Source organism: Triticum dicoccoides, chromosome 4A (assembly GCF_002162155.2).
Source record: "Triticum dicoccoides isolate Atlit2015 ecotype Zavitan chromosome 4A, WEW_v2.0, whole genome shotgun sequence".
Classification (NCBI taxonomy): domain Eukaryota; kingdom Viridiplantae; phylum Streptophyta; class Magnoliopsida; order Poales; family Poaceae; genus Triticum; species Triticum dicoccoides.
In genome coordinates, this window is record NC_041386.1 from 532,703,947 (window position 1) to 532,726,434 (window position 22,488).

General features: G+C 46.8%; 2 protein-coding genes across 2 annotated transcripts; both read right to left on the reverse strand.

Moving 5' to 3' along the window:
• Positions 1–15,776: 15,776 nt before the first annotated feature.
• On the reverse strand, positions 15,777–17,576 carry LOC119286564 (chlorophyll a-b binding protein CP26, chloroplastic-like). The gene is made up of 6 exons (XM_037565949.1): positions 17,284–17,576; positions 17,087–17,171; positions 16,829–16,879; positions 16,587–16,707; positions 16,356–16,490; positions 15,777–16,272 (listed from the first exon to the last, which is right to left on the reverse strand). Exons 1-6 carry the CDS (start codon positions 17,489–17,491, stop codon positions 16,012–16,014), a joined length of 861 nt encoding a protein of 286 aa, XP_037421846.1. The 5' UTR covers positions 17,492–17,576; the 3' UTR covers positions 15,777–16,011.
• A 369-nt stretch (positions 17,577–17,945) lies between these two features.
• LOC119286565 (protein TRIGALACTOSYLDIACYLGLYCEROL 5, chloroplastic-like) lies at positions 17,946–21,871 on the reverse strand. Its single transcript, XM_037565950.1, has 3 exons — positions 21,674–21,871; positions 20,086–20,257; positions 17,946–18,286 (listed from the first exon to the last, which is right to left on the reverse strand). Exons 1-3 carry the CDS (start codon positions 21,816–21,818, stop codon positions 18,196–18,198), a joined length of 408 nt encoding a protein of 135 aa, XP_037421847.1. The 5' UTR covers positions 21,819–21,871; the 3' UTR covers positions 17,946–18,195.
• Between the last annotated feature and the right edge of the window lie 617 nt (positions 21,872–22,488).

Genomic DNA, 22,488 nt, shown 5'->3' on the forward strand with positions numbered 1-22,488 from the left:
AGAAACATGCTCAAATGACGACACTACAATATTGCCGGGAATGTTGGCAATCCCTCGGTATTCACTGGTCCACTCATGATCATAGGCTCGAGCTTATTAAATAGCAGAAACATCTCCACCCCCGCAAGATGTGGATGGATATATTCCTAGTGGCTGCTTGGAGCCTTTGGAAAAAGCGCAACAACAACCATTTCAGACAAGTGAAGCCCACTTTTGCATCCTGGAAACAAAGATTTAAGTCTGATTTTTGTAACCTCAGACATAGAGTTCAACCATCCAAAGTGCAGTTTATTACTGCCTTCACTACAAAAAAAGACACATCCGTGACATTTTGGGCCGAACGAAATTTTTTTCTGTCATACATATGACAATAATTGTGACAAAACCCGGTATCATCATAGATGTGGTGGGCTCCTACTTCTATGACAAAAAATCATGACAGAAAATGGGCTTTTCGTCCTGGGCGGGTCGGAGACGCAGCTGCATGTCATTCTTTGGGCCATCCATGACGGAAAAAAACGTGGTAGAAGAGAGGGCGAGGAAACTTTCGGGGAGTTCCCGGTTACGGTGGGAGGTCGGGGGCCAAGCGATGCGCGTTTCTCTTGTACACGTACACGCGTGTGTGCGAGGCGTTGGCTCTAACTGAACCCGAGCGAGGCATTGGGCTCTAACTGAATCCGAGCGATTGCACTGCAGGCTACGCGTGGCTGTTAACTGAACCCGATCGAGCGATTCCTTCGCTACTGCTGCTAACTGAAGCCGATCGATGATGCCTCTGGGATGAACAGTGAGTGTTGCGGGGGGGTTGGATGAACATTGAGCGGTGGCGTTGCCTCTGGATGAACAGGACCCCATGGTGTGGTGGAGGGCTGGATGAACAGTAAATGGTGGAGGGGCGCCCGTGGAGGGATGGTTGAACAGGACCCCGTGGTGTGGAGGGCTGGATGAACAGTAGACGGTGGAGGGGTGCCCGTGGAGGGGTGGTTGAACAGTAGCCGGTGGAGTAGCGCGCGGTGGAGGCTGGATGAATTGGAGCCCGTGGAGGCTGGAGGAGGTCAATGGTAGCCCGTGGAGGCTGCAGGAGGTCGACGGTGGAGATGAACAGTATCCCGTGGAGTCCCGTTTTGCGGTACGCCACACCCCTCCCGATGAACAGGACCCCCGTTTCGACCGTAGCGCTCCAACACAAGTCCGTTTCGTCTATTTTGCGGTACGCCACACCCCTCCCGATGAACAGGATCCCCGTTTCGACCGTAGGAGGTCTGTTTCGTCCGTTTTGTGGTACGCCACACCCCTCCCGATCAACAGGACCCCCATTTCGACCGTAGGAGGTCCGTTTCCTCCGTTTTGCGGTATGCCAGACCCCTCCTGATCAATAGGACCCCGTTTTGAACGTAGGAGGTCCGTTTCCTCTGTTGTGCGGTACGCCAGGCCTCGTTTCCATCGCATGTTCCGTCCAAGCCCTCCCGATGAACACGAGCACGCATTCCGTTCCGACCCAGCCGGTTGGCTCCCACGCGTTCCGTTGCCTCCCGATAAACACGACGCATTCCGTTGCCTCCCCATGAACACGACGCATTCCGTTGCCTCCCCATGAACACGACGATGACTATGTTTCTCCGTTCCGACCCAGCCATGTACACGAGCCCTGGCCGTACGTATGCGCGAGTAGGCATTCGAGACCCCGCCCATATGTACACATACGTGGCCGTATTTTCTTTCTTGCACCCTGGCCGTTGTACGTATGTGTACATGCTATGTGCGCGCCTCTACTACGACACGTACGCGCCTCTACTACGACACGTGCGCGCCTCTACATCCACCAGTACATATGTATGTACACGTTCACGACCAGAATGACAACGCTACGTACGCTTCGACCAGGTGGGTCCTAACTGTCAGGCACTTCCTTGCTTGCGAAGATGTAGCTGGTGGGTCCCAGGAGTCAGGGAGGCGAATGGTTTTTTTTTGCCCGGATGCACTTTCTTGCCTGCGAAGATGTAGCTCGTGGGTCCCAGCAGTCAGGGGCAAATGTTTTTTCGCAAAATACGGTGGTCCGTCCGGTGGGTCCCCGCTGTCAGGTGGAGGAATAATTATTTTGCACGTAATAAGGAGGCACTTCCTTGTTGCGGCCGTGGACCCAGCTGTCAGCCTCTCCATGTACAGTCCACGTCCGATGGAAGCCGTTCCTGACCACGTTGACCACACCGTGCTGAGAGCACCAGGGCGGTGGACGACGGCGAGGCTTAGGAAGGGGACGACGCGGAGCTGGGGAAGACGCGGTAGTGGATGCCCACGCGTAGAGGAGTACGAGGGTTCACTGGTTCACTGCGGTGTGAGGCTGCCGTCGCCACAGAATAACATGGTGTGTGGGTGAGTAGATGGATAGCCTGGCCAGCGGTGGGAGTAGTAGGGGGCGGTCAGGCCTCCGCCGCATCGCAGCTGGCCACGAGAGGCAGGAGCACGAGGCACGACCGGCGCTGGTTTGGGCGGCTGGAGCAAGAAGACCAGAGGTTGAAGAAGCACTACGGCCGTTGGATGGACATCGTACGGTCACTGGAGCTAGAATCGTGCATATTGACTAAGTTGACAAAGCCCTCCGTCCCCATCAACTTAGTAGGCCCACAAGTCAGCCTGCCACTATACTGGGTCCCAGCTAACAGGGGGAGTATTTATTTTTTTGTGCATAATAAGGAGGTACTTCCTTGCGTGCGAAGATATAGCTGGTGGGTCCGAGCTGTCAGCGGCGGTAACGTTTTTTTCACGAAATACAGAGGCCCTTTCGGTGGGTCCCTGATGTCCGGTGGTGGAATCATTATTTTGCACGTAATAAGGAGGCATTTCTTTGCCTGCGGCCGTGGACCCAGTTGTCGGCCTCTCCACGTACAGTCCACTTCAGATGCATGTCGGTCGTTGACCACGTTGACCAGGCCGCGCCGAGAGCACCAGGGTGGTGGACGACGGCGAGGCCTAGGAAGGGAACGCCATGGAGGCAGGGAAGACTCGGCAGTTGTATCCCACGCGGAGGGGAGTACGACTGTACGAGGGTTTACTGGTTCATCTGTCGTCGCTGGAGAATAACAGCAGGTGTGAGTGAGTAGAGGGATGGCTAGGCCAGCGATGGGAGTACGGTGGGGCGGTGAGGCCTGTGCGGCAGCAAAGCTGGCCGCGGGGAGGAGGGAGCAGGCAGTCCCGCCGGCGCTTGTTTGAGCGGCTGGAGCAGGAAGAGCAGAGATTGAAGAAGCACGATGGCCGTTGGATGGCCATCCAACAGTCACTGCTTGTGCGTCAACCTTTTTTTTAGGAAAGCCTCAAATCTGTGGAAAACAGCATACAACCCATCTGCCATTATTTCTAATAATTCACATCCCATTTTCTAATTATTAAGGTTTTTTTTGGATCCCATATTCTTTTTGTTAGCATTACAGCCCATATTGTGGCCATGGTTAAAAAATCATACGAAATTTTGCATATTTCGGTGCGGTCCGAACTGTTTTTAATCCGGAAATTTCGACTCACATTCAAACTGATTTTAAAAATAAATGTATATCAATATTGAATCCAACAAATTCTCCACGCATAAAAAATAATGTAATTTAAAATCTCGAAATGAAAAAAAAGATATTTGAAACTAATTGCCGGTTTGATATGTTTTAAAAATATACAGCCAATTTCTCATTACTGATGGGCCATTTTCTCGGCCAGCCGAATGAAAGCTCTCCTCGTCTTGAAAGATTTGCAGCCCAACAGGCGTGACAAAGCGACTTACTTGGCAAATCACAAAAAAACTAGGCTGCGGCCATGGACCCAGCTGTCAGCCTCTCCACGTATAGTACTCTTCCGATGGAATGTCGTTGACAAAGTTGACCACGCCGCGCCGAGAGCACCAAGGCGGTGGATGACGGCGAGGCCTAGGAAGGGGACGACGCGGACCCGGGGAAGACACGACAGTGGATGCCCACGCGGAGAGGAGTACGAGGGTTCACTGGTTCGGCTGCGGTGTGAGGCTGCCGTCGCCGCAGGGCCTGGCTAGCGGTGGGAGTAGTAGGGGCGATGAGGCCTCAACGGCAGCACAGCCGGCCACTGGAGGCAGGAGCAGGCGGTCTCCCCGGCGCTGGTTTGGGCGGCTGGTGCAAGAAGAGCGGCGATTGAAGAAGCAGCAGGACCGTTCGATTCAAATCCAACGGTTACTGCTGCTAGAATCGTTTGTTGACTAAGTTGACAAGCCCTGCGTACGTGTCAACTTAGTAGGCCCACAGGTCAGCCTCCCAACCGGTGCGCCCCAGATGTCAGTGGGAGGAATATTTTTTTCGCGTAATAAGGAGGCAGTTGATTGCGTGCGGCCAGGCCAGCGGAGGGAGTAGGGTGGGCTGGGGAAGCCTGCGCGGCATCACAGCGGGCCACAAGAGGAGGGAGCAGGCAGTCCCGCCGGCGCTAGTTTAGGCGGCTGGAGCAGGAAGATCAGAGATTGAAGAAGCACGTCGGTCGTTGGATGGACATCCAACAGTCACTGCTGCTAGAATCGTGTGTTCACTGACAAAGCCTTGCGTAAACAAGTCAACCTTGAAATCTCTGGCGTGTACAGCCCATTTGCTATTATTTTTATAATTTTTACTCATTTTCTAATTCATATGGAATTAATTGCAACCCGTTTTCCATTTTTAGAATTGCTGGCCATTTTCTGGTCAGTACCAGGGTCAAAAAATTAACTAAATATGTGGGAAATTTTGAAAATTCGTAAATTTTTGCTGGGGAACAAAATATTCTTAATCCAAAAATTAATAGCCATACTAAAAAAAATAAAAATAAATTAATACTATGTCATGTTAAATCCAATGAAATACGTATAAGATATCAGTGAAGAACAAAAAGAAAAAAGGAAACTTATACCCCTTTTGATATTACTTTTAACAGACATTGACCATACTCTTAAGCCAGGCCAGAATGCATCCCTCCTCGTCTTGAAAGATTTGCAGCCCAGTAATTTGGAGAAAACAAATAGGCCTAGCTTGGGTATTCTTCAAAAAGAAATACTGGGCTACCTATTTTCCCAAAGACCTGGTGCATGAGCATTTAGCTTTATTTATTTACTTATTTATGTTTAGGGGACCATGAGCATGTACCTGGGCCGGATTTATGTGAGAGCCTCCCTTGTAGTTAATTATGGGCTTCTCTATTGGTCCTTCATCAGTTGGCTGCATGTTAGCAACAAGTGGGAAATGTGTTCCTACGAAAAATAGTATGCGCTACATACGATACGGGGCACTAAAGGATCGAACCGTGCAACGACTTCCAAAACATTGTGTTTGTCGTTCTAACAACACATTTATTCAACCAACAGACGAAATATACTACTGATTGTACATTGAAAACAACAGCGGCAACAGCAGCAACCAGGGCTGGGGGTGCAACAGAAGCAGTAAGCAAGCCAGAAGAGTGAAGACGCAGCTCTCTCTTCCAAACCAAACATCTGCCATCATTACAAAAGGGCTACCAAAAAAGAACAAGTGTATGCATCAAACTAAATAAAGATCCTACTACACCAAGCGTACGCATCTAACTAGCTGGCTCAATTAGACGTTACTATTTATTAAGCTGTGGAGATTGGCTGACGGCTTGAACCAGATGGGTGCCTGGCGGGGGAAACTCCAGCCAGCAGGTCGAAGTCTGATACTTGCGACCCTCTCTCCTACTTTGGGATGCGGAGCGTGGCGGCACATATCAGGGTATGGTGCATGCAGAGACACATGGTACGCTGCATACACACAGTTTTGCCTGATGAACGAAACCGCGTTGCCATCATGATCCTTGCATGGTACTGAGATTGTCCACACGCGAAACAATGAGCTTGATTACCTCTGTGGGGAGCGAATTCTAGCCACTCTTTCGGCGGACGCTGCTCGGTTCTTCCATTGTTAGTGCTTGGGTTTCAGACGAGGGGGGAGGCGCCTTAGCGGGGATGGAAGATTGGACGAGATTATGTGCGGACAAAGATGGAGAAGCGAATATGTGCTGCGGGAAGTGGACAGGTGATGATGACTACAGCACGCCGCTTGACTTACGAGACACATACCAGCAGCGTAGGGTCATGTCGATGCCAGACAACTTGCTTGAGTGATCACAGTACTGGTACTTCCTACAGTGCTATGCCCTAACTTGCTTGAGTAGAGTAGTAGAGTAGGACTATGCTCTACTACTAGCACCGGAGGAGTAGTATATTCTAATCTAAAATAGTTACAAACTTCAATGCCCGAGCGTGGAACGACTACGAACCATGCTCAAAGACCGTGGCCCTATTTGGATCCATGGGTTAGAGTTAGTTTGGATTAGTTTGGACTCAAACCCAAAAATATCCAAACATGAGGGTTAGTTTGGGTCAGATCCATCTAACCCACCCCAAAAAACTAACCCACCCAAGAGGTGCTTATTTGAGTTAGTTCTTCTCGGGGCCATTAAAAAACACATTTTTCTCTCGCTCTTCCTGTGGTAGATCCCACCCCACTTCCTCGAAGCTTCTCGTCCTCTTCCTCCCTCCCTCTCGCACCGCCCATGAAGGCGCCTCGCCGTATCTGCGCTCCATCTAACCCTCCCATCCAAACATCTTTTTGGTTAGAGTTAGTTTAGAGCTAGTTCAAGGTTAGAATCTAACTCTAACCTCTAACCGAGTTAGAGTATCCAAATAGGGTCTGTGTCTACGTGGTGCTTGGACATGGGCGACAACCTCAACGCCAACGGTGCTTCTCCCGTTGCACCGTATGTGTTTCTGTCCTTCCTCTTCGAAATCGTGGTAGAATTCATGTTTCTACTCTATATCCTACTACTATGCTAGTCCACATGATTAGTTTCATCTCTGTTATAGCCGTCATGATTTATTTTGTGCTTATTCGGATTAAATCTCGTAGTAACTTGCTCATATATTCAACTGGTGCAACGTCCCCTACAGCCACTCCCATTTCATGGACGGCCTGGTCGATGCCTCCAAGGAGCCCTTCGTCCACTGCTATGAGTGCCCGGTGTCGTTTTGTGGCTCGCCGACAGACATGGTGCATCACCTCACGGATGCGTGCAACGGTCACTGCTGGCCCTTGGCGGAGAACATCAAGTACGAGACGTGCTACCCATTCACCATGCCAGAGTCGCTGGAGGATCACCGCCGCCTGCTAGTCCCGGAGGAGGACGGCAGCGTCTTCCTCTTGATCGTGGGCATCGGCAAGGCCCGCGTAGGCCGCCGCCCCGTCTCTGTAATGTGCGTCAGGGGCGACGCCGCTGACGCTGACACTGACACGAGGCCGATGTACGGGTGCGTGGTGAGTGTTACTACCCCTCCGGGTCGCGTGGGCGGCGACACCGGCCTCATTGAACGGACTTGGACTCTGGGGAGCTGGGACTATCCCGCCAATGTGGACTTGGAAAACCCGTGGCATCCTTTACCCGTCGACGTAGTGCACGGGGACTCCAAGGAGGTTCATCTGGACATACACATTATCAAGTTAAATGTTGATCATTAGTCTTCACTCAATGTAATCCGCTATCTAAGTATGTGGAGACTTCCATGCAGGATCTTGCTCTATTGGAGAATCACGCATGAATAAAAGTGTATCCATTTATGGTTTAGCCTAGAAAAACACACATGCCATGGTAGTTATGTCTAGAGAAACACACATGCCATGGCAAGTTTGTTTCTCAGACACACAATATGCGACGACAATATAAGGCCAACTCTATCGCGCGACCCTAAACGGACGTCCGTTTTGTCCGGATTCTGTCCGTTTGGGTAAGGCGATGGGGTCATGTCCGGGTCTGTCCTGGGATGCGGTGGCCGTGCGCCCATCGCGCGGACGCATCATATCCGCGCACATTTTTCTTTGGAAGTCCTTCACTTCTTTTCATCATTCATTTTCGGTACATGAAAAATACATTATCACATTTTGACTAGTAAAGCAAGACCAAAAAAACAAGAACAATAAGAATACATTTTAGAAGATACCCAACTTCCATAACTGCTCCCTTGAGTTGGGTTAGGGCCTTCTCGATGCACTCATTGTTGATCTGTGGAGGAGGCTCGATCTGGCATCCTCCTTTCTTCTTCAAGCCAGAAGTCGATGTTGCTTCCTCACACCTAGTCTCGTGTCTAGCCTCTAATGTAGCAACAAGTGCACTTGTCTCATCTACAGCCTCTATGCTAGCCAAAAGTGCATGAACATGTACTAAATTTCGCTCTATCAATATATCAATGTACTCTTCTTCCCAATACCAAAACTTGCATCGATGCTACACAATAAAATTTGTAGTTAGCACAACTAGTCAAAAGTAGAGCACAAACCGAAGCTAAAAAGAGCACATACCCCATCATTTAAGCACTTGATGAACACCCATCTGGGATGTTCCGGCATTGTAGACACGCGGCGCACGACCATCCTTGGGCAGTGGTCGCACTTAATGAGTGGCAACGGTGCGCCGGTGAGCTTCTGGGCAAGCACCGAGCCCGGCTGGCCGCCATTCGTGTATCTGCCGGTGGACCACCGACGGTGCAGATCCGAGCGGCTAGAGGAGGAGCCACTGCCTGCATGCGGCCTTGCAGCCCTGCCAGGGCCTTCCGGCGAGGTGCCCGGCCAGTCCATGGCGCGACCCGGCCTCCCACAGCCGGGCGAGCTCAAGACCGACCGGATCCGCTCCAAATCCGGCCGGCGGGTGCGCAAACCAGGTGGTCGTGGTTGGGTAGCTCGGCGGCGCCGAGGGGAAGGGGCTGGGCGAGCGCGCGTCCGAACTGCATGGCTGCAATGGCAGCGGCAGCGGCGGCGGCAGTGAGGGGAAGAGTGGAGGGGGGTGCGGCCTGAGGAAGGGAGTGGGGCGGATAGAAAAAGGTCCGCCCTGTGCCACCGACGGGCGGGCCAGGGGAGGACGCGCGCAGACAACCCACGCGTCCGCGTGGTGTCCGTTTCACCCCAAAAACGGCGCAAACTTCGGCCGCGGATGGGTTGAAATCGGACACAAAAGGACAAAAGTCCATTTGCTCCCGCGCGGTGGGCCACCTCGTTTGTCCGTTTTACCCCAAACGGACGAAGGCGGACAGGATAAGGTCGTGCGATGGAGTTGTCCTAAGTCTCTCTCACACATATATACCCATGGCAGTTTTACCAATCACACACACATATCATGGCAATTTTGTCTCTCATATGCGCATATGCCATTTACACAACATGGCGGTTTATACTGGATAAATAGGACTCGACATGGCAAAAAATAGGGAGGAAAAGACCCTCTACACAATTAAAAAATAGAATCTACCCCTCCTTCAAAAAACAATACCATCTACCCACATACAACAGTTCTAGCAAATTTTAGACTAAGTGAAAGCATGAAAAATGGTATAAAATTGCTTAGATGAAGAGTGGATGGGTGGAAACTACTATCCCCATCTACATTGCAACCCCTCCCCCAAAAACACTCACGCCCCCTCGCCAGTGAATCCACAACAGTTGCTGCCACCACACTACAAACCGAAGAAAACCATGGTGCTTCCTACACGCGTCGGCACCAAAAAACTTAAAGAAAACCATATCCCCGACCACCATCCGCAACCACCATCACCAAATGCACAAATACCGCCATTGGCCATGAACTCGATGCCGACAAAAAAGATGAAAACCGTCGTCCCAGCCATGAGTAAACCACTTGACCTAACGACGCTGAAATCGGCGGCAAGGAAGCCACAATCGTCTCGAACCGCCGCAATAGAGAGAGAGAGGGGGGGGGGGAGAATGCGGTGAGTGTGAGCAAAGAGAAATAGTGCGGAGGAGGGAGTTCGCTAGTCACCACGCTTTAGGGAATGGTTGGCAAAGCGTGACATGGCAGTGTGGCACACGTCAAGTTCGTGCAAAGAAACCAACATAGAAGAAGGCATTCACTCAGAGGTGGCGGAATTCAGACGTTCGCGAGGTATCATTTTCGTATTTTTAAACCACAACCCACCAAGCACCCCTTATACATGAGGCTATTTTTTGTACACCCTAGTTTATGATTTCTAACAACAGATTAAACCTTAGAAAAATATTTCAATGTATGTTGCATACACTTTTTCTCTTTCTCAATATTTGTGTATCGATAAAATCCTTCATCGATCTCTACTAGGCCTGCAATATTTTCCCCCACCAAGTTAGCTTTATGTAAAAAAAAATCGAAAAATGCCAAAGGAGCTCAAGCTATAGGGTGGCTCGTTTTTAAAATTCAAATTTCCGCAACACATTTTTTTGTGAACACATTTATACTATGTATGTGCAAAATTTCACAACATTATTATTCCACAGGTAGCGTACAGAAAAAAGAGAAATACATATTTCCAAAACGGTCCTTTTATCGTTGTTGTTGGGCCGGATTTTTGTTTTCTTTTTGTACAGCCTACAAATGACAAGATTTTTAAACAAAGTTTCACATATTCATGAGGAACACATAGATGTTTCCATGAATTTTTTTTAAATTTAAATATGATTTATGTTTTTTTAATACCGTGCTCCTCCATAATTTTGCACTTAAAATCGAAAAATGCCAACGGAGCTCGAGCTACACGGAGCTCATTTTAAATTTTCAGATTTCCACAATGTGATTTCTTTTGAAACTTTTTATGAACACACCTACACATGTATACTGCATATGTGAAAAAGTTCACAACATTATACTTTCACACGTGGCTTAAAGAAAAAAGACAAATGCACATTTCCAAAATGTGCCCTTTATTTTTGTTGTTGGGCCGATTTTTTCTTGTACAACCTAAAAATCATAATATTGTTAAACGAAATTTGACACATTCATGAGGAGCACATATATGTTTCAATGGATTTCCCGATTTTTTTGAAAGAAATATGATTTTTTTATTTTTTTTAAATACCGAGCTCCCTGAAGCACGGTCACCAAAAGTCTGCAATCAAAATCTAAAAATGCCACGGAGCTCGAGCTATAGGGAGGTCTTTTCAAATTTCAAATTTCCATAGTGTGATGTAAAAAAAATTGTGAACACACATACACGTGTATACTACGTATGTGCAAAATTTGATAACACTATACTTTCACACGTGGCATACAGCAAAAAGACAAATACATATTTCCAAAATGGGCCCTTTATTTTTTTTGTTGGGCCAGACATTTTTATAGCCTACAAACCACAATATTTTTAAACAAAATTTCACACGTTCGTGCGGAACACATATATGTTTAATGGGATTTTTACGGATTTTTGTTAACATTTAAATATGTTTTTTGGTTTTTTTAAATACCAAGCTCCATGCACTCAAAATAAAAAATGCCAACAGAGCTCGAGCTACAGGAAGCTCATTTCAAAATTCAAATTTCCACAGCGCGAAAAATTTCAATTTTTTTAACACACAAACACATGTATAATATCTGAACATCTTCCTAAAGTGAGATCATTATATAGTACCATAGAAGAACAATAAAGAACACAAATAGACTGACTCTGGTACATAGGGGATGTGGATTTTGTGCTCTGGGATTGGTTATACCATTTAGTTTATAGAAAAATACTAGTATAAAAGAGTTTTTTTTGGAAGTTTTATTTTTATTCTTTTAATGCTGTACACATGGTAGTATATCATGCACCTCTACATTTTCATGAGAAAACATGCTAGTTTGTGTTCTTACAAAAACATGAGATGACTAGAATAGCAGCTATTTATGCACTAAATTTATTATATTTGCACATGGGGCGCTGATGAGTGTTTTTGCACCAAACTTAAAAACATGCACGTAATACTCAGTCGAATGTATGACTTTTTTTCAAGGAAAAAATCGAAGAGTGGAAATACTTTTTGTAAGGAAGGAGGCGTGTTTCAGAGTATCTTTTTCTTAGGGAAGTTTCCGGTTCATCTACTAGTAGGTATCGAGTAGATGGTACTCAACTACTCATTCTTGGTGCTGATAGCTCATTCGAAGGAAGAGCATGTGCACTTGTTTCTACAGAAAAACACCCACATGTACGTCCTAATAGCCCTCAAGGCTCTAGCCAACAACGGATAGAGCTCAGTGCGGTTTTATCTTGGCCCCAGAGTCCTGGAGAAATAGTACTACGTAGTACTACAAGAAAACACACAGTACTATCACGCATGCCAATGCTGTGTGCTCTGCGCTGAGAGGGAAAGAGACGAGGGACGTGCATTAAATTGCATCTTTGTACGTAGCAAGAAAATACGGATAGATAGGAGAGAAGTGAGAGGCCGGCTTAGGGTTAGCATGTCCATGGATGAGTGAGTGTACTCTCATCTGCAAGCACTGCCGACTGTGCCGGCATAGCTGTCAACCTCCAAAAAATAGAATGGTCTGCGCAGTAAAACATCCGTACTGCATCTCGTTTAACAGAAACACTAGTACTACACTACCATGCAGAAACCCCCAAAATTATTCACGTAGTAGTATGCTTGCGGCTGTGGCCTGCGCGTCTCCATCTTTCGTACCGAGCCTGATTATTTTTGCGGCCACCGGCCAAGAGTTGAGCCTGAACACCGCGTACTGAGCTCCATTATTACTGCAACGTGACGAGGGCGAGCAGCAGCAGAAAACAAGAGGCCGGGAAAGGCAAACCCGGCGCCCAACTTTCGGACAAATTAAAGGCCTCTGCACCAAACATTCTATCCATCACACACGCGCGCAAACCCCCACAGCCAAAAAGCTCTGAAACCCCAGCGGCGGCAGCACGAGGGTTTAATGAGGCACTGACCGCGCATGCACGGACGGGGCCGTGCGTGCGTCGCAAAGTTTTCTCCAGCGGCGCCGAGAGAACAGAGAGAGAGAGAGATAGCATCGGCCGCCGCGCCGGAAAAAAACCGAGAAAGCGGAGGAGGAAGAAGGGGCGGGATCCCTCCCGGGCCGGGCCGTGTTATCAAATCACATCAGACGCCCGGCTTGAGTGTGCGCGTGATCCTGCGCGTGCGAGCGAGCGAGCGCGCGGTAGTACACCACGATGGGATTCCGGCCAATCCATCCACGCTTATCGGCTGCGCTACGTAGGGAACCGGATTCCGGGATCAGGATACGCCCCCCGCGCGCGCGCACACGCACACGCATCACGGGCATCAGACGAACGGGCGGCCACCCGTACGTACGCTGCAGCGTGGTGTCATTTCTCTGCTGCAGCTCAGTGGGAGCGCACGTGGCGGTACTATGTTTTCAGAAGATATATCTTGCACCCATCCATCCATCCATGCAAAAATGAAAAGAAAAGACGGGCTGAGTGACGTAATGAGACTGTGAGAGGCCGTAGGAGCTAAAGCCAGCCAGGGGAATTTATTTGGAGGGGGGCTTAAATAAATACCATGCTCGTTCTGGCATGACAGCTTGGTGCTTTCGAGACCTCATTTAACTTTTTTCACTGCTACAGTACTCTCCCAATTTAATGTAGCAGCCCAAGGAAGCGGCGTGGTGCATTTTGGCTCATTGCTGTGGTGGCACCCAAGTACTACGCTCTACTACTACAAAAATAAAATAAAATTCTGAACAGGCCATGCTACTGTTGCATAGCAGAGGGATGATGATACGAGATGTTGATGTTGATGTTGATCGACGTGGAGGGGAGGCGAGCATTTACTTTTCTCTTGACCGCATGCATCAGCTCGTCGTCCACGTCAAGAGAAAGAATAGGGCAAGAAAAGCTGGAGGGGTTGCTGCCTTGTTCCCATCTCATCCATCTCCCGGCCTAGCCCTACAACAATGCGTAGTTTTTTTTTTTGGAAGTTACCCTATAACAATAGTTAGGGTATACTCTGTGGACTATGGTTCCCCTGTCAGAAGACACAAAGACAAGTCTTTCTTGAGAGGAAAGCACGAGAAGCAGGCCCTAGAAGAATAATCAAAGGACGAACACCCCTAGCTTTAGCTTCATGGTGTACACATGCTTCCTACTAGTTGACCCATAGGTTAGGGTTAGGGTTGGGAGAGTGAGTGACAAGTGCTCCAAGGAGGGACACGATGATGCAGCACTAATGCTCGGCTCGTCCTATCTTTGTGTGCAAGAGAAGAGCTCACGCATGCATGCTTGCATGCAACATGCATGCATGTGAACTCTGCCGCGCCACAGGACAAGGGCAGTTGTTCTTGAGTTGGCACCAGCCGAGCCAACCAATCAAGGAAAAGGAGATCCATCCACCTTCTCATCACAACCGGCTTGTGTAGTCAAATCTTTAAACAGGAGCAAAAGCAATTAAATCACATGTGGAGAGAGCAGAACGAGGTGTTGTTTTAGAACACTTGTGTGGGAAAATCAGAAAGATCCTGTGATCCACTGCATTGCATATGAGGTGGTCCACTGGAGGCAGTAGTAGCATCACAGTGCACAAAGCAGCAGCAGCAGCAGCAGGAATTCACTCACGCCAGTGGGGGTGAGGGTGAAGCAACGAGCGCCTGCGATCCTGCTGCTGCTGGTGGCATAAAGCCGTGCACGCAAGGGCGGGGAGATGGGCGCTAATCACGGCGGATCGAGCAGAGCAGGACCACACGAGGAAGAGCGTTGCTGCTGAATTGATGGTGCTCCGATCGGTCGATCCTGCCTTCAACCTCCGTCCCGGCTCCAGAGAGAGTCCAGAAGGATGTTTTGATCCTCAAGTTATTGCGCACTGGGCGCTGGCTTAGCGTGGCGAGGAGATGAGATGAGATGAGATGGGATGATCAGCTGCTGCTGCTGCCTGCTGCATGTCGTGGGCAAGTGCAGAGAACGTGTGTTGCAGGCGTTGCAGGAGACTAGGAGAGGGTGGTGTTACGTGCTGGTTGCCTGCCTGGCTCCTCGGCTGTTGGATGCTCGGAGCAATCGGCCTTCTGAATAAAACTGTCCTACCCCCACAAAAAACAAGAAATAATGAAACTGCCCTAAATGTACTATTTGAATGCAGCATGTGTGTGAGTATGTGCGTTTGTAGAGGTGAGTGTACGTGCGTATGTATGAGCGTCCGCGTCTGCACTGTGTTAAAAAAATGAAAAGAAGAAGAAAACATGTAATAACCTTAGTAAAGGAAAAACTGATCAAAGGGCAATGGATGATTTGGGCCTTCTGATGGGCCAAGTCAGCTTGGCCCATTGCATTGTAAACATGGTCAATGTGCACCATGGACCAAACTCACCGTAAGATATTATTTGCATGGGCCATTGGTGGTAGAAGCAAGACACCTTACATACAAGTGTGTTAGAGGGCCCATGCATGAACTTTAGTAGCACCTCTATTAATCATGAAAAACTTTAATAAAATTAGGAAGCACTGATACTGCATGCATTTTCTTTTTCTTTGCATGAAAACTTCCAATGTATTCATCTTCAATCACGACTGCATGCATTTACCCTGTCCCATCTAACTTTTTGGATCAAACTTTAATCCAAAAATGGAGAAACTAAAAATACGCGCATTTGATCTCAATAGTAGCAAATTTGAATTTGTTGTCAATGGTATTTTAGAAAATACCATTCAAAGAAGTATTTTTGAGTTCTTTTTTGGTATGTCAAATATTGGATTCAATATGCATTTGCAACTTCGGTCTATATGATACATACATGTTGTCTTTATATTCTTGTGATATACAAAAGTTTTTTAAATTACTATTGACATAGAAATTTTGCTATATGTGAAGAACATAGCCTAGAGTCTGTAAGGTTTTGGTATAATTCCAGCACTTCAGATTCGGCAATAATATATTTGTAATCTATGCATACAATGTACTAATCGATAACGGGTTCACTATATATATGCAAGGACTTAACCAATCAAGTTTCAAAAAGAGTCAATCTGGTTTTTAACGATGATGAAAACCATTTCAGAAATTACTCAAGTAGCAGTGGTCCGATACTCCCATCAGAAATCAGAACGGTCATGTTTCTTCTGCCCTTGATAATTTACACGTACGGCACATTCGTACTCTCAAACTTTTCCCGGTAAAATTCACACAGCACATGCTGCTGCATCGCGCGCACGCAGCTGATCATCAGCAACCGACGGCGGCGGACGGGCAATCAACGGCCAGCTCACAGGCTGGGCACCCTCTCGGCGGCGCCGGAGATGACGGTGAGCAGGTTGTTGCCGAAGGGGTCGCTGAGGTGCGCGCACAGGTTCTCGAAGGGGCCCTCGCCGGTGACGTAGGCCTGGATGAAGAAGCCCAGCATGGAGAACATGGCCAGCCGCCCGTTCTTGATCTCCTTCACCTTGAGCAGCGCCGCCTGGTCGGGGTCGGTGGCGAGGCCGAGCGGGTCGAATGGGCCACCGGGGTGGAGCTTGTCGTCAAATTCCTGCCGGAGAAGTTGACCAAACCGTTGGTCAGTACAAGGACGCCTGGCTGCGGCAACGCATATCTATGTTTCAGGATACTGACCAGCCCGTTGGTGATCCTGTAGTACTCGGCGCCTCCGACGAGGACGACCTCGGCGACGACGGCGAGGATGAGGTTAATGGGGATGCTGTTGCCGAAGTAGTTGAGGGTGTTGCCGTCAAGGAGCAGGGCGCCGGTCTGCAGGATGTATGTTGTTTATGGCACCGTGAGCTCAAACTTCCAAAGTTCTGAATCTGAAGCCGTGAGAAATGACGATCTGCATTCAGCAATTACCTTGAACCAAACTGCCTCGGGACCGCAGTTTGCGCCGAACTTGTTGAGCGCCTCGGGGATGATGAATCCGGCGGCGCCGAGCATGGCCCACCTGGCATGGATGAGCTCAAAGGCCTGGTACCTGCAGCATTGAGGTGTAGAGCAGGATCGCTTAGTCGAGAGAATATGTTCTGAAATTTGACAGAACACTTCACAGATTAGTCTATACTTGCAAAATGCAGATTACTACTGTCTGTACTTACTTGGCGAAGTCCTCTGGCTTCTTGCCCAGGCCAAAAGGATCATAGCCGTAGCTGCAAGTCCAAAGGGAAAGCAAGCAATTAGTTCAGATGGATATCACTTATGCTTACATACATGAGCATTTCAGTTATGTGAGAACTTGTGATGTACTCCATGCTGCTAAAGGAAACAGTATTGTGCTTTGCTCTTGCAGAGCTATGACAAAGCATGACTGATGTGTATGGTGTGTAGAGTAAATGGAGTTGAGGCCTATGACTTACTCTCCGGGAACCTCTCCGTTGAGGTACTCCGGCACCTCCGACCGGTCAAGGAGACCGTTGGGCAAGTAGATCCTCCTGTCAGGACCTGAAACAAAATAGAAGACAGATTTAGACACACACGAATATTCAGAACTGAACAAGTTACCTGATAAGAGTGAAATCTCAGCTGAGAGCCCGTCAGATTTCTTTGTACTCACCGTACCACTTGGCGAGCTCGTCGTCGATGCCCACGCTCGAGGTGGCCACGGGGGCGGGCTTCGGCTTCGGGGCGGGCTTCTTCTTGAAGCGATCAAAGAGGGAGACGATCTTCTGTGCGCCAGCAGTTGGTGCTGCTGTGGCGTACCTGGAGGAGCCGGCGAAGTTGAGCCGGGTGCCGAGCATCTTCGTCGGAGCGAGCGCCGCCATTGCCTCGAGCCCAAAGTTGAGGGAGAAGGGGCGTGCTCAGCTCAGCAAGAAGGGAGGATGTGATGGGTGGTTGTGGAGGGAAATGTGGGGTAGTTTAAATGGTTGGAAATGAGGATTGGAGGATGTTGTGGGCCCATCAAGGATAGGCCAAGGGGGCTGTGATTGGCTCAGTATTCAGGAGGGCTATCTGTTGCTTGGGCCTGATTGGGCGGTATGTGCTGACTTGGCAGATGAGGGTGCTGATGTGGCACCATTAGGGCCGCTTGCTATCTCGTTTATCAGGAGCCATGAGATACCAATTGGTCCAAACATAACAGATAGGGACAGATATCCAATGAGAGATGGAGAGAACCAAGACAAGAGTTCCAGACCACACACACCCCCGAGAGTTCCATCACAATTTGACAGCACCAAATCAGGCTCAAGTTTTAACAGATGAGATGAGCAAAACCAGTAACAGAACATAAGCCGACATGTACAACGATCATAAAAATCTTCATCGGTTTGAATTTTCTTTCTTAACTACCACAATGTTCAACATTTCCAGAATTTCAAACAATCCCTATAGCATAATGTCAGAACCCTACTTGAATACAAACCTACTTACAAATGTTCAAAATGGGATATTAATGTGACACGGTAGTCTCTATCCAACTAATCACCATCTAAGATAGCAAATAGCAGCAGCCATCTGGTGGTGCAGCTCAGTGCCATTTTTCAATCTGTTTTGAAGTTGCGGTGGCAAGCTTTTTGGTGTTTACAACCAACTCGTCAAACAAACCGGCAATGGTGTCCCTGGAATAGAGAAGAGGAGGAAAGGGTGAGCAACCATGGAACAATACACATTCTTTTGCATGCAAATTGAAGTTATCTTCCGGGTGTGGCAAATGCCATAAGGTAGCAACTTGACGAATTTCAACCATGAGAAACAAAGATTAAGTTATGCGAGGGTGATATAATACTTAGTTTCCTTCTCATCCCAAACAGAGAACTTGCACAGATCTTCAAGATTTCAAAGTAAACATCAAATCAAATTATGTTCTATTTTAGACTTTTTCAGAAATGTTGGCATATTAGTGCAGTAAAACACATGTGCATTAACTGAGAGAGGAATGAGTAGTGTTGGGGCCTCAACTTGATTTTTAACCATGACAAAACAAAACTGATTAAGTTATGTCTAATACGAGAAAAATGCAGTTTTTGTTCATATAAAACAAAATCTCAAACAATTAGTGCTGAAATAGCTCAAATTCTGAAATTAATACTAACAAATCTGTTTTCTGTAACATCCTACCAGGTCTATTTATTCAAAACCCTCATGCTGTCAGAAATAGAGTAATAGCACAGTTTGATATTGTAGTTTATGTCAGAAGTCACGAATGAGATGCTATTTTTGTTTGTTTTTGTGGGCATAGTTACATTATGCGTACACGAGATACTTGGATGTCACTTCAAATATCCCACTGTTGGACCTGTTACCATCCTGATAGAGAATGAGATTGTGAAGAATCTGCACTGGTCCTCTAAAAGCTCGTGGGTTCAGGCTTCAGGGATTAGGTTGTGTGATTAGATTCCTCCAGGCAATTTGCACCGTTTCGGCCTTTCGGGATCGTTTTCAGCAAGACACGACACAATCATTAAGTTAGCATTAGTTCCCATAGAAATGCCATTTTACAATGTTTAGTGAGGAACACAAAAAAATTGGGGTGGTTTTCCATGGTTTGCACTTATCGCTAAATATTTCCACTTCATTTTAGGCGTTCAAGTAATCAAGTGTTGCATGCCTATAATATGTGTATAGTTTATGAGTCTGGACGAAACAAGTAGTGCTAATAGGGGTGTTCAAAAATGGTCTCAGTTCAACCAGTCATTAGTGAACCATCGCATATAAATTTTCGAAATGGCACCACTGCTGACATCACATGGAAAGAAGGAAAATGAACTATGGCTTCACAGCCGGTTTTGGACGTGTTGGGATCAATCCGTACTTGAACACTCTTAGGTGCTAATATGTTACGGTAAAATAATATAACTATAAGGTCATATTGTAATGCCAAATGTGGGCCAGGATGGTGCTTAAGTTAAAATAGATTTGGCTCTGGCATGGAATTGACCACTCTGTTCATTTTCTTCCTTTTGTCTTTCACACTGCAATACTGAGTAAAGCTCTTGTTCTGGGGTATTCCAGTCAAACTGCCAATCACCCCAGTTTGGATAACTATTATGTGGGAATGCTTGAAGATATCTTTTCATTTCAAAGCATAAGCAAAGCTTGTTTAAGGTTCTTTCTCCAATCTCATTTGGTAAGCTACGTATTTTAAGTTCAAACAACATCAATAAAAAAAAGATACACAAGTCAATTTTCTGTTGTTCTTTTAGCAACTACTGGGAGTGTTTGTTTCAAGCCAGTTGGTATAATTACACTTTACCCTCCAGATTGCTCTTCTTCCAAATTCACTTACATGACCAACTGTAACTAGAGTAAAAACTTCAAAGATAATAGATATTACAAGGTTAGGCAACAAGGTATAGCACGTATAGGAATGTCTGTTGCACAAATCCCTCTAAATATTTCATGCCCATACAGTACTTACTTAGGCAGATTTGGAGTTTCCTGGAATATTTTACCAACGTTTGAATGTCTTTTCTTTTCATCACGAGCAATTCCTTTGCCCAAGCCATAACCAAAACCAAATCCTATACCGCAGCCAGCTCCAACTCCGAAGCCTAAAGTGAGTCCAGGAAATCCATAACCTAATCCTGCACCTACATTATTCATGAAAAAGATAAAATTATACAGAGTTCATTAAAAAAATGAGACAAACAATAGGGGAGGGAGGAGATTCCAATGAATCAATGAACTGTATATAAAAGATGGATTAGCTTTGGAAAAAAAAGAGCTCAACATTTTTACGCATTAAAAAACTTGTCGGTATGCCATCTTAAGCTTATTTCAATGCAAGAAAATAAATATGCAAGCATTCTTCTACCTTATATTTCTGATAGCAAACGACAAGGGAGCAAAAGAATAGATCTCACCATGTGATATACCATTCAATGATCACACTTTTAACAACTACAAAACTTTCAGAATTTATAAATTTCATACAAGAAATATACCCAATTGAGTATGGCATATCTATAGTTGCAACTATAGTTTGGAGAGAAGAAACATTGTCTCAATTTGTATAGGGGCACACTATACAATTACTGAAGTGTTATTCAGTAATAGCTAACCACTTGAATAGATCAATATTCTTGCTTGCATCGTCATGTTTACTTCTTTACACACTACATCGACAATTATCTAAAGTAACAAAGTAAGAAAAGTTAAAAGTTTTGATTGCTCAAAATTTTAAAATGGGCCCCAAGTGTTTAATAATACACTTTGAACAGCACTTATAATACATTCCTTAACATTTACAGAAAATAAAACTACAATAATTTTCATACCATCGATCTTGCCTTAATGATATTTTAGCTATGTATGCATTGGTGTCTCTTGTGATGATGTGAATGTCTTGGATGACACATCTTAAATTCTCAGAGTTCAAGTGGCCAACACGCTATTCAGTCTACACTGTATTTGTCAGAAAGTTTAATGATACAGGCAAGTGGACTATCTGGGCGCAGTAATTAGGATAAACCTTGGCTAAACCGTCGGAAGCCAAATTGTCATACATCCAAGGCCAATGTTGTTACACCACTTGCCAAGCCATAAGTATCTAAAATTACTGCCGACGCATTAAACAAAATTATCCCAATCTGTGAAAACATCCCCATTAAGAAATTTGTGTCATATATGCCTATATACATGTATGCCTCCCTAATGAGGCTGCTCTAACCAGATGAGTCCGAGAGCAAACCCTAGCCCTGCTCTATTAAACCCCATCATGACTAACTTCAAAACAAGTCACAATCTGAACAAGAACTACTAGCAATTATCAATATTTTGAACCGTGGAGGACAGGAGCATCTGAACGTGGCAATAACCATCCAATCAACCAACGAGACAGAAACCAGGGCACGGAAGCGATATGGCGCTCAAGTAGCACAATCCGCCGAATCAATCAGCCCGCCAAGAGCGCAGGGTAACGCGGAAACAAGGAGCTGGAAAGAAAGGAGCACAAAGGTTGAACTGTACAGGAAGGGGGAGGAGGAGGAGGAGGAGGAGGGTTTTACCGCCGAAGAAGCCGACTCCGGCGCCGGCGCCGCAGCCTATGCCGAGCCCGAAGGCGGGGCCGATCTTGCCGAGCTCCCTTGAGGTGACCTCCGGCAGCCTCCAGAGGAGCCCCTTCTCACCCCCGTTTCTCTTCGCCGCCCCCATCGCCTTCCCCTCTCTGCTCTCCTCTCTCTCCCTGACCCGGTCGTATAAGATTTTTTCCCCTCCCTGTCGCGTTTATTCGTGTTGAACTGAAAGGGGTCAGGACCCGGGGTCTGATCCCAGATGACCCGTTGGGGACTCTGGTAGTCTTGTGTAACTTTTTTTTTTGAAACACTTTCAATCGATTTTCCTTTTATCAAAAGAGGGGGTTTCCTCCGATTTCATTAGCGAAACCATCAAAAGGATATCATATATCACAAATCCAGGCCATAATCTATTTAATCTACCAGAAGCTAGACAAGTTCAAAGGTTTAGACGACATAACAGAACACAATCCACACACTACGGGGCGCAACCCGCGGATTGAAAGCAATAAACAAAGTCTAGACGAAAGCAGCATATGCATAGACATAAATCGCTGAAGAAGTCAAGATACACAGGTAGCTCACATCCATCGTCGCCACGATAGACGAAGGAAAGATAACCCAACGCTTTTTTTAGTTTTTCAGCCTTTGCACCCCTGGTCTTCAGTCCTGCGACGCACGATAGATTTCATTTGTCACCCGCTCGATTATTTTTGCCCCTAGCATCAGTAGCTTTTGCTTTGGGTTCTTTATCTGCAAAATAGATCAGTAAAATATCCAGTTGCACATTAGCCTCAAAAGAATCATGG

Bases quoted from the DNA above. Each gene is read 5' to 3' on its own strand.
- LOC119286565 (XM_037565950.1), bottom strand. From the start codon at position 21,818: ATGGGGGCGGCGAAGAGAAACGGGGGTGAGAAGGGGCTCCTCTGGAGG. The intron at 20,258-21,673 runs GTAAAACCCTCC...TGAATAATGTAG, and splicing joins CGGAGTCGGCTTCTTCGGCG to GTGCAGGATTAGGTTATGGA. The intron at 18,287-20,085 runs GTAAGTACTGTA...TCTCTATTCCAG, and splicing joins GAAACTCCAAATCTGCCTAA to GGACACCATTGCCGGTTTGT.
- LOC119286564 (XM_037565949.1), bottom strand. From the start codon at position 17,491: ATGGCGGCGCTCGCTCCGACGAAGATGCTCGGCACCCGGCTCAACTTC. The intron at 16,491-16,586 runs GTAATTGCTGAA...TACATCCTGCAG, and splicing joins CCGAGGCAGTTTGGTTCAAG to ACCGGCGCCCTGCTCCTTGA. The intron at 16,273-16,355 runs GTCAGTATCCTG...CTTCTCCGGCAG, and splicing joins ACAGGATCACCAACGGGCTG to GAATTTGACGACAAGCTCCA.